This window comes from Rhinolophus sinicus, linkage group LG02 (genome assembly GCF_036562045.2).
Source record: "Rhinolophus sinicus isolate RSC01 linkage group LG02, ASM3656204v1, whole genome shotgun sequence".
Taxonomy (NCBI): Eukaryota; Metazoa; Chordata; class Mammalia; order Chiroptera; family Rhinolophidae; genus Rhinolophus; species Rhinolophus sinicus.
The window spans coordinates 109,612,546-109,628,950 of NC_133752.1; the positions used below are offsets into that span (position 1 = coordinate 109,612,546).

At 45.4% G+C, this 16,405-nt stretch overlaps 1 protein-coding gene across 23 annotated transcripts in view; it reads left to right on the forward strand.

Moving 5' to 3' along the window:
• MICAL3 (microtubule associated monooxygenase, calponin and LIM domain containing 3) overlaps positions 1 to 16,405 on the forward strand; it is a 225,113-nt gene that overhangs the window by 165,332 nt on the left and 43,376 nt on the right. For all 23 annotated transcript variants that reach the window (XM_074325093.1, XM_074325097.1, XM_074325094.1 and 20 more), the window contains one exon: positions 13,588 to 13,783. In XM_074325093.1, coding sequence (XP_074181194.1) covers positions 13,588 to 13,783 — 196 coding nt within the window. The remainder of the gene's footprint in view (positions 1 to 13,587; positions 13,784 to 16,405) is intronic.

The following is a 16,405-nucleotide window of genomic DNA, read 5'->3' on the forward strand; positions in this document are numbered from 1 at the left end:
GGTAGCTCATGCCCCGTTGCACAACAGTTACCCCTTGTGAGATCTTACCTTCAGGTGTGTGAAGGTGGGCCGCCAGACAGGGAAGGCAGAAGACTAGTTAGAACCTGGCTCTTGTGGGATTTAACGGAAAACACAAGCACATTCCAGTGCTTTAGACACACCCACAATTTCCCACACAAAAGCGGTGGCCATTTGGTAGGGCAGCAGCCGGCTTAAGGATCAAGTCAGGTTCTGTCTGTGAGATATTATAACACGTGGAAAGCACATTATCAAGAAGGCTACGTGACACACGGGTGAGACTTCAATGGAGAGTAGGGTGTGTACATTAAAGGAAACCGCTTTGCCTTGGTCAGATAGAGTGACATGTGTCAGGATTTCCATCTGCCAAAAGGCACCTTTGGGAGACATTGTGAAAATAATTTCACATTAGCAAACTAACTTAAAAACCAAAGTTCTGTGGGATCACACAGATTGAGAGCAGAGGGCTGTGGTGATGAAAGAGCCCTGTGTGTCCCGATGGAGGGCAAGCAAGTGTTGCCAGCATTGCTGAGGACAACACCCAGTCTGCATGATGCCCCATCTAGGGGGGCTTTCTGGTACAGTTCTGGTTTGTCCCCATCGACTTTTTCCCTCTTGGGCCTCTCTGCTGTATAATGTATAGCTCAGAATCTTCCAGTTTTGGGGAATTAAATATCTCCAAAGTAACTGAGCTTCCCTTCAGTCCACATGACCTACTCTCCTCCATGTCCCCACATAAAAATGAAGGAAAAACAGTTCACGTGTAATGGGCAGTAACCATTGTGTCCTGCACGGTTGGGTGGAAGGATCCCAGCTTCAGAGGAACACAGCCCTGCCTTCATCCTAGCTCCGCCTCCACTAGGAATCCTAGCTCCGCCTCTGCCAGGCCCTTAGACATACTTATTACTTGACATCACTGAGACTCAAAATCCTCAGTGTAACATGGTGATGATAGTGACTGACAGGAATGTCGTGACAGTCGGTGGCCAGTGTGTGACATGCCTGTCATGTGTCTGACACTGGCAATTGTCCTCATTCCTTCATTGCCTGCTTCACGAGCAGACGCATCTTCCACACACCCTCATGTCATACGATCGTGGAAAGTTTCTGGAAGCTACTTCTCCCTGCCAGCAGGAAGCCGCAGAAGAGTCTGTCAGAGGTAGATGTGCAAGGACAAAGTGACCCTGCCATAGTGGTGGCCTGGAAACTTCTTCTGGGTGCCAGAGCAAGAGGAACCCTTTCCGTGCACAGCTGCAGTGCTTGCAATGTGCTGAGTGCCCTCCTGGAATGAGAAATAGCTATAACAGGTGTAAAAATGTGAGTCCGCTCAGGCAGAGTCCCTAAGGCACCTGAACTCGGGCTAGACGGGGACAGCCCAAATCGGTGGTCCCAGACACCTTCCAGTAAACAAAGGAAGACCTTTAACAAATGAGGGCCTTTTACCTAAGCCCCTCAATTGGGTTCTAGGCTGGTAGTGACGTCCCCGCACACACAGACCAAAGCCCTCCGCCCACAGATACTAGATCCCATTGTCCAGCATGACCAGAGCAGTGCTGAAGTCCGTGAGGCAGAGAATGACCCATCCCATTGTGTGAGCGCTGTAAGCCAAGGTGGCACTCAGTGTGCACCATGTGTGCCCTGCCGGTTTTCAGGCGGCTAAGCAACACTCATACAGGAACTTTAGCTCAAAGCAAGACGGAAGATGTGGACTAATCTCCAGACTTATTCTTTATGACCCAGACAGCTCAAGTCACTGGGGTCCAACAGCAGCTTCTAAAAGGAAGACCTTGTCCCACATAGGAAACTGTCTATGGGCCAGGCAGTGGGTTGTTCTAGAATAGCCGCTACTTCAAATGGTTTCATCCGTTTTTCTTGGTCTATGAGGAAGCATGGGGGAATAGCAGCTGTATCGTTTCCAACATGAGCAGGGAGAAGACAGAATTGAGGCATAGACTCCCCCTTACCAGCCTTCTGGGACAAGAGTTCTGTATGGGGAGGAGCACCCTCGCTTCCCAGTGTGATTTTGTGAATGTTTCTGTTGCAGTAAACCAGGCAACAGAAAGGTCACTTGGACAAATTTTGCACTGGATATGGGAATTTAAATTTGTATTGCTAGCCTGGTAATCTCCTCTCCTCAGGAGGTTTCATCTTCCTTAACACCTCCCTGAGACCATGTAGCTCAGCTGTAATCCATGGCTTGGTGCTTTTCTTAGTGCAAGATCACGGACAGGCAAGGCTTTGGGGGAATGTGGAGGAGAGCATCTGAAAAGAATTCAGTTAATCTTTTTTAAAAAAGAAGTCACAGCAAAATATCCAGTAACTTTTCAAATTAAATTTATTGGGGAGGAGGAGTATAAAAAAAAATTTATTGGGGTAGCATTGGTTAATAACATTTTATAAGTTTCAGGTGTACAATTCTATAGTACGTCATCCATATATTCCATTGTGTGCTCACCACCCCAAAATCTAGTCTCCTCCCATCACCATATATTTGACCCCAATCACCCTGTTCATTCTCCCCCACCCCCTTTCCCTCTGGTAACATTTATGCTGTTGTCTGTGTCTATCAAATTGTTTGTTTTGTTTGTGTGTTGCTTTCTGTTTTATATCCCACATATGAGTGAAGTCATATGGTTCTTGTTCTTTTCTGTCTCACTTAATTCACTTAGTGTGATGCTCTCAAGATCCATCCATGTTGTTGCAAATGACACTTTCATCTTATGGCAGAGTAGTATTCCATTGTGTATATATACCACATCTTCTTTATCCAGTCATCTATCGAAGGACACTTTGGTTGTTTCCATGTCTTGGCCACCGTAAATAATGCTGCAGTGAACACAGGGAGTAGATAGATAGATAGATAGATAGATAGATAGATAGATAGATAGATAGACAGACAGACAGATAGACAGACATCTTTACTAACAAATGTTTTCTAATTTTGGGGGAAGATACCCGGAATAGGCCTTGCTGGGTCACATGGTAGCCCTATTCTTAATTTTTTAAGAAACCTCCACACTGCCTTCAATAGCATCTGCACCAGTCTGCATTCCCACCAACAGTGTATGAGGGTTCCTTTTTCTCCACAGCCTCTCCAACACTTGTTACTATTTGTCTTGTTGATGATAGCCATTCTGACTGGGGTGAGGTGATATCTCATTGTGGTTTTTATTTCCATTTCCATAATAGCTGGTGAAGTTGAGCATCTTTTCATATACCTACTGGCCATTTGTATGTCTTCTTGGGAAAAGTGTCTGTTTAGGTTCTCTGCCCATTTTTAGATAGGACTGTTTGGTTTTTTGATATTGAGTTATATGAGTCCTTTATATATTTTTGATACTAGTCCCTTATCAGACGTGTTGTTTGCAAATATCTTCCCCATTTGGTTGGTCACCTTGATTTGTTGATTATTTCTTTTGCTGTGCAGAAGCTTTTTAGTTTGATGTAGTCCCATTCATTACTTTTTGCTTTTACCTCCCTTCCCTTTGGGGTCAAGTTCATAAAATCCTCTCTGAGACCACGGTCCATAAGGTTAGCATCTATGTTTTCTTCTATGGGTCTTATTGTTTCAGGTCAGTCTTATATTTAAGACTTTAATCCATTTTGAGTTAATTCTAATGTATTGTGTCAAAATAGTCTAGTTTCATTCTTTTGCATGTGGCTTTCCAATTTTCTCAGCATCATGTACTGAAGAAGCTTTTTTTTCTCTATTGGATGCTCCTTTGTTGAAAAATAGTTGCCCATATACATGTAGGTTTATTTCTGGGCTCTCCATTCTGTTGCATTAGTCTGTATGTTTGTTTTTCTGCCAATACCATACAGGTTTTTTTTTGTTTGTTTTTTTGTTTTTTTTGTTTTGTTTTAAGATTTTATTGGAGAAGGGGAACAGGATTTTTATTGGGGAACAGTGTGCACTTCCAGGACTTTTCTCCAAGTCAACTTGTTGTCCTTTCAATCTCAATTGTGGAGGGTACTGTTCAGCTTCAAGTTGTTGTTCTTTCAGTCTTAGTTGTGGAGGGCGCAGCTCAGCTCTAGGTCCAGTTGCCGTTTCTAGTTGCAGGGGGCACAGCCCACCATCCCTTGCGGGAGTCGAACCGGCAACCTTGTGGTTGAGAGGACACGCTCCAACCAACTGAGCCATCCGGGAGCTCAGCGGCAGCTCAGCTCAAGGTGCCGTGTTCAATTTTAGTTGCAGGGGACGCTGCCCACCATCCCTTGCGGGAGTCGAGTAATTGAACTGGCAACCTTGTGGTTGAGAGCCTGCGCTCCAACCAACAACTGAGCCATCCGGGAGGCAGCTCAGCTCAAGGTGCCGTGTTCAATCTTAGTTGCAGGGGGCAGAGCCCACCATCCCTTGCGGGACTCGAGGGATTGAACCTTGTGGTTGAGAGCCCACTGGCCCATGTGGGAATCGAACCGGCAGCCTTTGGAGTTAGGAGCATGGAGCTCTAACCGCCTGAGCCACCAGGCCGGCCCCATACAGTTTTAATCATTGTAAGTTTGTAGTATAACTTGAAGTCAGGGAGTATGATACCGCCTGCTTTGTTCTTTTTTCTTAGGATTGTTTTGGCTATTCAGGGTCTTTTGTGGTTCCACACAAATTGGATAATTTTTTGTTGTTATTCTTTTTCTTTTCTTCTTTTTTTTTGAAAAATGCCATTAGGATTTTGATGGGGATTGCATTAAATTTGTATACTGCTTTAAGTAATATGGCCATTTTAACGATGTTGATTCTTCCAATCCATGAATACAGACTATCTTTCCCTTTCTTTATGTTTTCTTTAATTGCTTTCAACAATGTCTTGTAGTTTTCAGTGTATAGGTACTTCACATTCGTTGTTAAATTTATTCCTAGGTATTTTATTCTATTTGTTTCATTTGCAAATGGAATTGTTTTCTTCATTACTTTTTGGTATTTTATTGTTAGTATATGGGAATGCAAAGGATTTTTCTACATTGATTTTGTATCCTGCAATTTTATTGTATTTATATATTGTTTTTAATAGTCTTTTGGTGGATTCTTTAGGTTATTCTATATAGAGAATCACGTCATCTGAAATAGTGAGTTTTGTTTCTTCATTCCCAGTTTGGATGCCTTTTATTTCTTTCTCTTGCCTGATTGCTCTGGTGAGGACTCCAGTGCTGTGTTGAATAAGAGTGGTGAGAGTGGACATCATTGTCTTGTTCCTGATCTGAGAGGAAAAGCTTTCAGTTTTTCACCATTGAGTATGACACTAGCTGAGAGTTTGTCAAATATGGCCTTTATTAGGTTGAGGTACTTTCGTTCTGTACCCATTTTATTAAAAGTGTTTTAATCACAAATGGATGTTATGTCTTGTCAGATGCTTTTCCTGCATCTGTTGGTATAATAGGAAGATTTTTATCCTTAATTTTGTTAATGTGATGTATAACATTGATCAATTTTCAAATGTTGTTCCATCCTTGTGCCCCTGGGATGGACCCCACTTGATCGTGATGTATAATCTTTTTAATGTGTTGTTGTATTCAATTTGCTAGTATTTTGTTGAGGATTTTCATGTCTATATTCATCAGAAATATTGGTCTGTAATTTTCTTTTTTCATGTTGTCCTTGCCAGGTTTTGGTGTCAGGGGTAAAGGTGACCTCATCAAATGAGTTAGGAAGCATTGCCCCTTCTTCAATTTTTTTGAGAGAGTTTGAGAAGGACAAGTATTATGTCGTCTTTGAATGTTTCATAGAATTCATTAGTAAAGCCCTCTGGTCCTGGACTTTTGCTTTTGGGGAGGTTTTTGATGATTGTTTCAATTTCCTTACTGTTGATCTGTCTGTTTAGGTTTTGCAATTCTTCATGATTCAGTCTAAGAAACTTACATATTTGTAAGAACTTGTCCATTTTTTCTAGGTGATTGAATCTGGTGGCATATAGCCTTTCATGGTATTCTTGTATGTTCCTTTGGATTTCTGTGGTATCTGTTGTAACTTCTCTTTCATTTCTGATGTTGTTTACTTGAGTCTTTTTTTTCCCTAGTGAGTCTAGCCAGAGGTTTGTCAATTTTGTTTATCTTTTCAAAGAACCAGCTCTTTTGTTCTCTATTTCATTTAATTCTGTTCTAATTTTTATTATTCCCTTCGATCTACTGACTTCAGGCTTTATCTGTTCTTTTTTTCTGGTTCTTTAAGGTGTAATGTTAGATTGTTTATTTGAGATTTTTGTGTCTTGAGATAGACCTGTAATGCTGTAAACATCCCTCTCGTTACCGCTTTTGCTGCATCCCCAAAATTTTGATATGTCGTATTGTCATTCTTATTTGTCTCTATGTATCTTTAGATCTCTTATTTCTTCTTTGATCCAGTTGTTGTTTAATCTCCACATATTTGTATTTTTTCTGGCTTTCTTTTTGCAGCTGATTTCCAGTTTCAAAGCACTGTGGTCAAAGAATATGCTTAGTATGATTTCAGTTATCTTAAATTTGTTGAGACTAGTTTTGTGCCCCAACATATAGTCTATCCATGAAAATGGTCCATGTACTAAAGAAGAATGTATATTCTGGTGTTCTGGATTAAAAGTTCTGTAAATATCAATTATGCCTATTTGGTCTAATGTGTTATTTAAGGCCGATATTTCCTTTCTGATTTTCTGTTTAGATGATCTATCCATTGCTGTAAATGGGATATTTGGGTCCCTACAATAATTGTATTTTTGTCAGTTTCTCCCTTTAGTTCTGTTAGTAATTGCTTTATATATTTTGGTGCTCTCAGGTTGGGTGCGTGTGTGTTAGTAAATGTTATTTCTTCTTGATATATTGTCCCCTTTATCATTATAAAATGTTCATCTTTGTCTTTTGTTACCTTTTTTATCTTGAAATTTATTTTGTCTGATGTAAGTACTCTGAACCACTTTTCTCTGGATGCTAGTGCTTGCAGTATCGTCTTCTGCCCTTTCACTTTGAGTCTCTGTTTGTCTTTGCAACTGAGATATGTCCCCTGAAAGCAGCATATAATTGAGTTTTGTTTTTCAATCCACGCTGCTACTCTGTGCCTTTTAATTGGTGAGTTCAGTCCATTTACATTTAGGGTGATTAATGATATATGAAGATTTCCTATAGCCATTTTATCTTTTGTTTTATGGTAACTCTGTGTCTGCATTGTTTCTTTTCCCTTGTGTTTCTGTTTGTTTATTTTAGTTTGGTGGTATTCTACAATTTTTTCCCCCAGCATTTCTTCCTTTTTTATTTATGTGTTTCAGTTCCAGATTTTTGTTTTGTGGCCTTCCATGTTTTTAAGTTTATTTTCTGGAGATTTTTAATTTTATTTCTGAATCTTATTCATTATGTTTGATGGATTATTTCTCTGCCATGGCATTTGTGGAAATTAAATCTTTCTTTCTTTCTTTCTTTTTCTAAGTATTTGACTCTTCACTGTTTAGCAAGTTGATAAGTAGACGTATTTCTTTTGTTTTCTAGTAGGTAGTGCTGAAGTACAAGTTTTTATTTTCTCTTATCTTCACTGCTGGGGCTTCTAGGATCTCTGTGGGGCACTATGGCCTCGGCCATGGAAAATGCCTCATGTTCCCCAATGAGATGGGCATCCTCTCTACGACCCAGTCACTTTGGTCTCAGGGAACCACCCCCATAAGGGGATGTGATGGGCTATGGGCCTCCTGGCCTGTGTGTTCCCGGTGCCACCTTCCTGTAGCCAGAAGCTGCCAGCAGAGCTGCTCTGTTTGAGGTGATCCAGCTGCCTCTACCAGGCTCCTCCATGATGGGTATGGGAGGGGATGGTGGGGGGAAGTGGGTTTGAGGATCTGTGGCTCTATTCTTTGTAGTGGGTTTAGCCGCAATGAATACAGAACCACTTAGACTGGAACCCAAGTTGTTTGTACCCTTTTGCTATCTGTGGAGTGAGGATTTTCCTGCTGGGCAGGCCACAAGAGCGGGGCCATTAGGTTCCCACGTCTCTGGCTTCCTTTGTCTAGTGATGGAAGTTTTTCCAACATTGCCACCATTTGCACTGCTGCTTTTCCCCGACCCTGGGCTCAGCATCAGTGTGTGCCACCCCATCCCCAGGCATGATTGCTGTCTCTTCCCTTTCGATTTGCCCTGTAGGGGTTGCATCCCAACCTTTCACTGTTGTCGTAACCACTGGGGCTATGACAAGCTCCTGACTGCATCTGCGGCTCCCATGTCTGTCTTTTTCCCATCCCATCTCCCTTGTTTGCCCCGATTTGCTCACCTTCAGATGTCTTAACGCTCAGATCCCTCAGACGTGTTGGTTAGTTGAGCATGGAATCATTTGTTGAATTACAGCTGTCCAAACTGTTGTAACTTCAAGGGGAGAGACCTAGAGGTCCTCTCACACCACATGCTGCTGACATCACTCTCTCAAGTAACTTTTGATGATGAAGACAGAAGTAAGAAAAAGCAACCTTATGGAAGACTCTGTATTCCAAAATGGCAGCAGTGTTTTTCTCCTGAAGTGGCACCAATCCTTTCAGATCACAGGGCCATTTCTTATTAGAGCATGGCCATAGTGACACTTTTTGACACCCTGGGCAAGTGGTCTCTCTGGCAGGTAGGTGACACCCATAGTTCATCAGAATTCAGGCTCCCAAGAGCAGAGATGTAGCCTATTTGTCCCCTCGTGTGCCTGAGCACCTAGCACAGTACCTGAGTGGAAGCAGATATGCAAATGAGCATTTGTGGAATGAATGGTTGAAAGAATGAACCCCAGCATCCAACCTACGTACAGATATAGGGGCTGTGGTGAAACTCAATCCCAGTTCTCTGTGCTCTTTCCTAAGTCCTTGTCAGACTTTCAGGTCTCAGTGATGCTTTCCCAAGCTTATGAAGAAGGAATGGGGAAACAGACCAGAAATGAATTGGGGAAAGAGAGCAAAAGGCCTCAGATGCCCCATCTCTAACGTGTCACCCTTGCCAGCTGCCCAGAGTCCTGTCTCATTTCCTAGTACTGGGACCTCGTTACCACTGCTGGAGGGACGCAGGGAGGAGCCTGCTTGTCGGACTAGCAAGGCCCCACCGCCTGAGCATCATCTGTGCCCCTCACACCTATCTAGGGCACAGACGGGTACAAATAAAGGCTTTTGGCAGCTCTTGCACATCAGCTGAGAGCAGGTTGTCCTGTTAGGAAAAATATTTCTTTTAGGATTATGTGTGGAATTCATGCAGGCAGTAACTTCCCAAACAGACACCTTCCTTAAGTCAGGCCCAGAGCCTTTTTCCTATTTAGGATGCAACCTAGATCCTGCTGGGAGCTGTTTCCTTTTGCTGTCTGTGAAGCTGGAACTGGCCTCCATAACCTGAGATCTGCCTGCCCTGACTTAGTGAAGAAATGGCATTAGAAATTATTCTAGATCTTGTATCCCTCTTGTAGCCGGAAAGTCGCTGTATATTTGTTCCTGCACTAGCATGGGAAGTGGAGGGGCCGGGGGGCTTGGCCAGCCAGCCTGACCCCACTGGTTAAACTTTGACTTTAACCCACATCTGTCACTTATGTTTCCCTCTGCTCTCCTGCAGGCTCTGCTCTGCTGGGCTCTCCCATTAGTTGATGAAAGAGGGAGGACCTGGGGGATAGGGGAGGTTCAGTGTTGTCACCATCCGGTTAATCTGGGACATGGCCCCTTGCTCAGGACAGAGAATCAAGGATGCTGATTTCTTTCATTTCCCATGGCATTTTGAGGCTAGTAATGTTAAACATATTTTGGCAGTTGGTGAGGTTCAGGTACTTGCTGAGTATCCTCTAAGTACAACCTTCCTTTTGAGAAAAGTGAACCTCCATGGGGATGTGGCCCAAGGGAACGTCCTGTGATGCTTTCCCTGTGGCTGCGAGCTCCGGGCAAGGCTAGCCCTGCATAGTCATAGACCCACGGCCCAAAGCATCCTTTCTCTGGAGACGTGATGTGTGAATGATCTCAATAGTTCTGAGTGCTTCCGAGTACTGTTTTGTTGATTATGGCCAATCCCAGAATTAAATCAACATTTCCCTGCCCAAACTCTAGACTCTGGGCTCAGGCTGCCAAGTTCTGTGGTTTGATGATTCATTAGTCCTCAGAGCTTGTAGAAATTCCAGAGAAATAACACTTGGAAGAGGATAGCTTCAGATTCTCTGCTCTAAGACACTTTCATGAGGTTCTGGGTCCTTCGTCTTGAAAATGATGGTATAGTGGGGAGGAGAGTATGGTGTAAACTCCCATGGAGAAAGCGGAATAGGACTCCATGGAAACACACCTTCCTTCTCTTCTCTCCAAGTCCCAAGTCAAGGGACAGATGGCAGTCTTCTGATTCAATGCTGCCCTCCTCAGAGTTGGGTCTTGGCTCCATGGCTTACTAGCTCTGTGGCCTGGCAGCTTACTTAATGCCTCTGCACTTCAGTTACGTCGTGTGCCAACTATTACCCACCTCACAGAATTTGTTTTTTTTTTCAGCTGTACACGCTAGCTCCATATTCCTCCGGTATACCTTCCTTGAATCCCTGGGTGGGCTGAAGTGTCCTTTTTATGTACTCCTCAAATCACATGTGTGTGTGAGTCACAGTTATTAACACATCGTACTGAAGTGACTCCTGTACAGGGCTGTCTTTCCCACGACTACCCTGCAGCTCCTTAAGAGTAGAGTGTTTTAATCTGCTTGGTTTACCAAGGTTCTGGTCAAATTCCTGGCAAACAGTGCATTACCCACTGAAAACAGACATCACTTCTGAGTGTTTTCCTACCTGAGTGTGTTTCTTTATTCTCCCATGAAATTGCTTGGATCTGAATTGATGAGGTTAGTTGTTTGTTCCCCACTGAAGTGATAGTTTTTATTCTAATGTTCTTCTCCCATCCAAAAGAAACACTTTTTGGTTTTATTCCATATTTTTGGAGCTCCCCAAAGCTTTATACTTGAGTAGTTCTTCACATTTCTTGGGTTGGTGCAAAAGTAATTGCAGTTTTTGCAGTTTTTTAACCTTTTAAACCACAATTACTTTCGTACCAACTTAATATGTCTTTCTCATCTGCTTTCTATTTAGCACAGTTGTCAAAAAATATGTGACGGGAAGGAAAGACTCAAGGGGTGTTAGAGTCAGGGCATCCTTAGCCTTCTTATCGTTATCACATTGGGTTTTGATGAGGAGAAAGAGCGACGGCCGGAAGCCCGGCATTTGGAAATGGCGGACCGGCAGTGCGTGCCTGTGCTTCCAAGGGCCTGGCGGGCAGGTTTGCTGGAGAATGTCCAGTCTTCACCAACCTGCTGTGCTCCGTCCTCTGTTTTGCTCTTACTGGAGTCCACATACTTCCTGCTCTTCCAGATGCTTTAGTCTAGCATCGAAGCCTACACTGTAGGGCCCTGAGCTCCGTATTGAAGAATTGACTAGGGATGTTTATAGTGACATTCCCACGGGTGCAGGGCTGAGGACAGTGGGCACAGGGCACAGCAAGCCCATGGATTCGTGCCCGGACCCCATGGTTATATGTCAACCTGAATTTCTAAATGAACGTGCCCTGGGTCTTGCTTTCCAGTGAAGCTTCTCTAGTGAATTTGAAAGATCCCAGTAATTCGGCAGATGCACAAAGACTTCATTCTGTGAGTACCTGGCTTTATAGAAAGTTCTTTCCAATGATGTTACAAAGAGGTTCAGAACGTTGTACAGCACAAGTGCCAGGCTTCCAGACCATGTTCTGCACAACTCGTCATGTCACAAAAATGACGAAGTCACTCTCTTACTCCTTTTCTTTGATCCTTCACTCTGCAGGTTCTCGGCTTTACCGCATACACCACTTGTTACCTGACACTGGGTGGCATGGCGTTGCCTGCCGAAACCCACTGTGATCTCTTAGAGCTTAGAACGTTACAGAAGTCAGGGACTTTCCCTGGCCAGGCTGGAAGGCCATTCGTGACCTGCTCCCACGTCCGTTTCTGCCTTGTCTCACCACTTCAAGTCACTCCCATTGACCATGTAGTCATGCACACCGCCAGTCCGTGTCGCCGCTCCTTAGCTGACACTGCTCCTCCTGCCCAGAACTCCTCCCATCTTTCTTCATCAAGTAACTGTTGTTTACAATCCAAATGATACAACACACGTACACAAGAATGTACCCAACCGGTGGTAAAAACGTTACTGGACATCAGATACATCGCTTAACCATATTTGCTGAATCCTGCCCATGCCCTAGGCCTAAGCAGAAGAGGAAGATAATGTGTGGCGGGCACAGCGTTGGCACACACACACACACACACACACATACTCACACACACTCACACACACACACACACACTCACACACATGTATGTGTGTGTCATTTCATTCCATGTTCACAGTAACCCTGGGAGTGGGCGTCATCCTCATTTATAGACCAGCGAACGCACTCACCACTTCCATGATTTTCCTGAGATCCCATAGCCTGGCGCTGGTGGGCGCAGGTGTCTAGCCTGCACTTTTCTGACCCTGCACCTGTGTACTACATCATACACATTTGAGAATAAATAAAGAAAAAAGGGGGGTGGGGGGATAATAAGGTACATCAGAAAAATAGAGGAAGACAGAGATACTGTCCTGGGTTGAAGGACACTAGGAAATATCATAGTCAGATACAACATCTAAGATTTTCAGAAGCCCTGAGCTCACAGTAGTACTCGAAAAAATAAAGAGAAATGGGGAAAGTTCTTTACAAAAAAGTGATAGTGGAGAAGGAATGATAGGGTGTTTAAAATGACTGTTTGGCGACTCCCAGTGTAATAATTGACTCAGGCAGAGATCACAAATGGATACTAAACCCACTGGATGAAAGGATGGTGGGAGCAGGGTAGTTCCATGTTTGTATGTATCACCCCACAGACTACTTATCAGTTATGAAGGGGCACGTGTCTCTTTACAACAGAGATGGCTGGGCACCACTTTAACCCAGCAGTTGAACCTGTGTCACCAGGAAAGAGGTAGCCTGACTGCTCCTGACCAGGCACAGTGTGGGGGCACAGCATCCCCACGAGTGTTCTTGTTAAACAGGTGTTTACTGGAATCTAATCAGGAAGAGTGACCAACCCACATGGCAGGAGGTCAGCAAAACAGCTGGCCTAGGCACCAAAGTGGACCAGCTGGATGTAGTACAGGGACCTTGATTAGATCCTGGACCAAGGTGGGGGAACAGCTGGAAGGACTCGTCTTTTTTGACGAAAGCTGCTTTAAGGAGCTTGATTCCAATGAGAAGAGCTTCCTCAGGATCCTGGCCAAGGCCCTCTTGCCCCACCTGGGCACCACCACCGTTGGCTGTGCTGAGGGCTTGGGGATAATGAAGGGCAGGAGCAGCCCCCATGGGCTGATATGCAGTCTCGTTGCTTCTCCTATTTAGTGAAGGTCTGCCTCTCACACCAGCGTCGTCTCCTGGCCTCTCAAATCTGTTACCTTGTTGACTTTCAGTCTCCCCTGGCCTTCATGGGAGGGCTGTTCCCCCTTTCACTGAAACAAATGGTGGCTGCCATGGGGGCTTAGACAGCCTCTGCAGGTGCCTCCTCCCTCCCTCAGCTTCTTCATTGTACCTGCGTGTATTCAGTTCCTGTCGTTTGTCATAGAGTGTTGCTTCTGTGCTTGTCATGCAGGTTCCAGTGTGAATGGCCTGGAGGAGCCCAGCATTGCCAAGAGACTGCGGGGCACGCCTGAGAGGATTGAGCTGGAGAACTACCGCCTGTCCGTGAGGCAGGCCGAGGGGCTGCAGGAGGTGCCTGAGGAGACGCAGGCCGAGCACAACCTGAGCAGCGTGCTGGACAAGGGCACCGAGGAGGACGCCGCCAGCAGGTTGGCCACACTGGCCGGGCTCAGCCCCTCCTGTGTGTGCCCGTGGCTTTCCCCGCAGCCTCTTCCCTAGATAAACATGCTGGCCCACTCGGGAAGGCAGCATAGCGCCTGCCAGCAGCATGGGATCTGAGCCCGACTACCTGGGCTGGAATATTGGCCTTGCCACCTACTGGCTGTGTGACACTGGGCAAGTTATGCCACCTCTCTATGCCTCTGTTTCCTCATCTGTGAAATGAGGGTGGTGTTAGTACCTTCCTCGCAGGATTGGTGTGAGGGTTAAATATGTATAGTGTTTAAAATGGTACAGGCACACCTTGGTTTACTGCGCTTCACAGATGCTGTGATTTTTATAAGTTGAAGGCAACACCCTCCACCAGCAACAAAAGGAGGCCTGGCTTTATTGCGATTCTGGCTTTATAGCAGTGGTCAGCACCCAGCTGCGCTGTGTCCAAGGCCTGCCTGAGCTCAGCACCGTCCACGCCTGCAGGTGGTGGCTGCCTTTGTTACCACTTCGCACGCTGCCGGGCCGTTTACAGAGGACTTCCCTCTCCTTCGCCCCACGTGCCGTCTCGGGAATCCTGTGAAGTAGACACGAACAGATACCTTGTCACCTCACAGGCAAAGATACTGATGCTGACTGAGGTTAGGGTCAAGGGTGGGCTAAGGTCAGACTCGGGTTTTCCAGGTGCACGTCCAGGATTCTCCTGGTTTCCTGTTGCCTGGTGATCCCCCCACCCCTGTTCCATTGAGGCTCTCATCCCTTCATCTGGTTAGCCAGTAGGGGTCACAATCCATTTGACTTAATTCAGAGCTTCTGTATTTATTGAACACCTACTATGGCCTTCACACTTTGCTATTCATTGAAAAGGTCACAGAAAAAAAATAGCAGTCATCGATGCTGCCCTCGGGTTGTTGTTTACAAGCTCAGTGGAGGGGAGAGACCCCCACCCAGGGACAGCAGTGGACCTGAAGCCGTGTGCCGAGAGGGAGGTGACCCGGAATCAGAATAGAGGCTCCTGTTACGACTTAACCACCCTTTCACTGTACTGTCTTGGGGAAGCTACCTCACCTCTCTGGGCTTCTTTCTTACCCTATGTGTTAAGAGAGGAGCAGAATACCTGTGTCCCAGGGGCCACACACATCAGCGAGGGGCTTTCTGCTTGGCCAGGCCCCGTGTTTTAATTACGTTGAACTAAGTGAGGCCTTTGGGGGACATGCATGCTCAAAAGACCCCCTGAGTCTGCTGCCTTCACCCCAGGACTCATTCTTATTACCTGCCCAGACCTGCCATTGTCAGTACAAAAGGATCCAAAGTGCTCGACGGGAGATTATCAAGGAGATGGAGAAACAATATACGTAGAAGAGAGCATCTTTTTTAAGACATAAAAAAGAAAGCGTACAAGATAGAAAGATGGATTGAGATCAGTATTAGCCAGACTGCCCTGCAAAGCTTCCACGGTGGGAGCACGTGCTGTAGCACCAGACAGGTAGGGGCCTTGGATTGGCATGAGAGCATTTGGGTCACACTCTGGACACTGCTTTGTAGCCATGAGGAAGGGAATGTGTGAGGTTAAAGAAAACAGCTTTTTTTTTAAGTTCCAAGAATGCTTTTCAGAGGGTGTTTGCTGGGCAGTCACTTCGGCCCAGCGCTGGTGTCAGGCACGCTCTGCTGGACTGCTCCCAGGCTGGCCTCCTGGACAGCTTGTCCATGCATTGCGGGGACAGCCTCCCCTTGACGTTGTTGTCACGTGATTCTGCATGTGTACCGAAGAGACACAGCACTCCCTACTGTGTCCTCTCTGTGGTGGGTGGTGCGGGAGGTCTGTTGTCAAAGCAGAGCTAGAGACTTGGCCGCAGGTCCAGTGGGTCAGCCCACTGGCCTGCAGGAACAACTCCACTGTGATTTGTAAACGGGAAGATAATGGGGCAGCAATTGACATAAGATAGACAGGGCATTCCTAGAAGGCTAACTCATAGCATTTTAGAGCAAGGTATGACAGGAAGGGCAGAACAGAAGAGTATGAAATAAATTAGCATTCAACAGTTGCAATAAATGCCTCCATCTTACTTAAATGCAAGCTGAAAAGCGTAAAAGAAGAAACAACTAGCATTAGCTGCTATGCAGAATGAAAAACAGTCTCTTGAAGGTGAAGCAATCAAAGTAAGGAGCTAGGGGTTTTGTCTTACTTCCCGCAAGAAAGGTGAGATGCAGGAAGTGTGTCCCATGTTTTTTCCACCTTCCCTACAGCACCAAGGAGAGTTAGGCATTTTCAGCCCTTAGTCCTTCCTTGAGGAGGTGTTAAACTTGATGATGAGAAATGACAGAGTTTTAAGGAATTAACCAGTTCAACCCAGAATCTCACTTCTGGTGAGTTTAAAGAGCTCTTAAGTTAGGTGTCTGCTGCAGGGGGGCAGTGCAGTGTGATGTGTCAGAACGTGACTTTGGAGTGAAACAAACCTGGCTTGAAGCCTAGCTCTATGCCTGCTAGTTATCGGCAAGTTCCTTAACCTCTGTGCCTCGGTTTCCTTGCCCGCAAAGGACACTAGCTCAGGCTGGTAATGAGGACTCAGTGAAACAGCAGCCAGCAGTATCCGGTGCCCAGTGAGCACTTTGTCACTGCT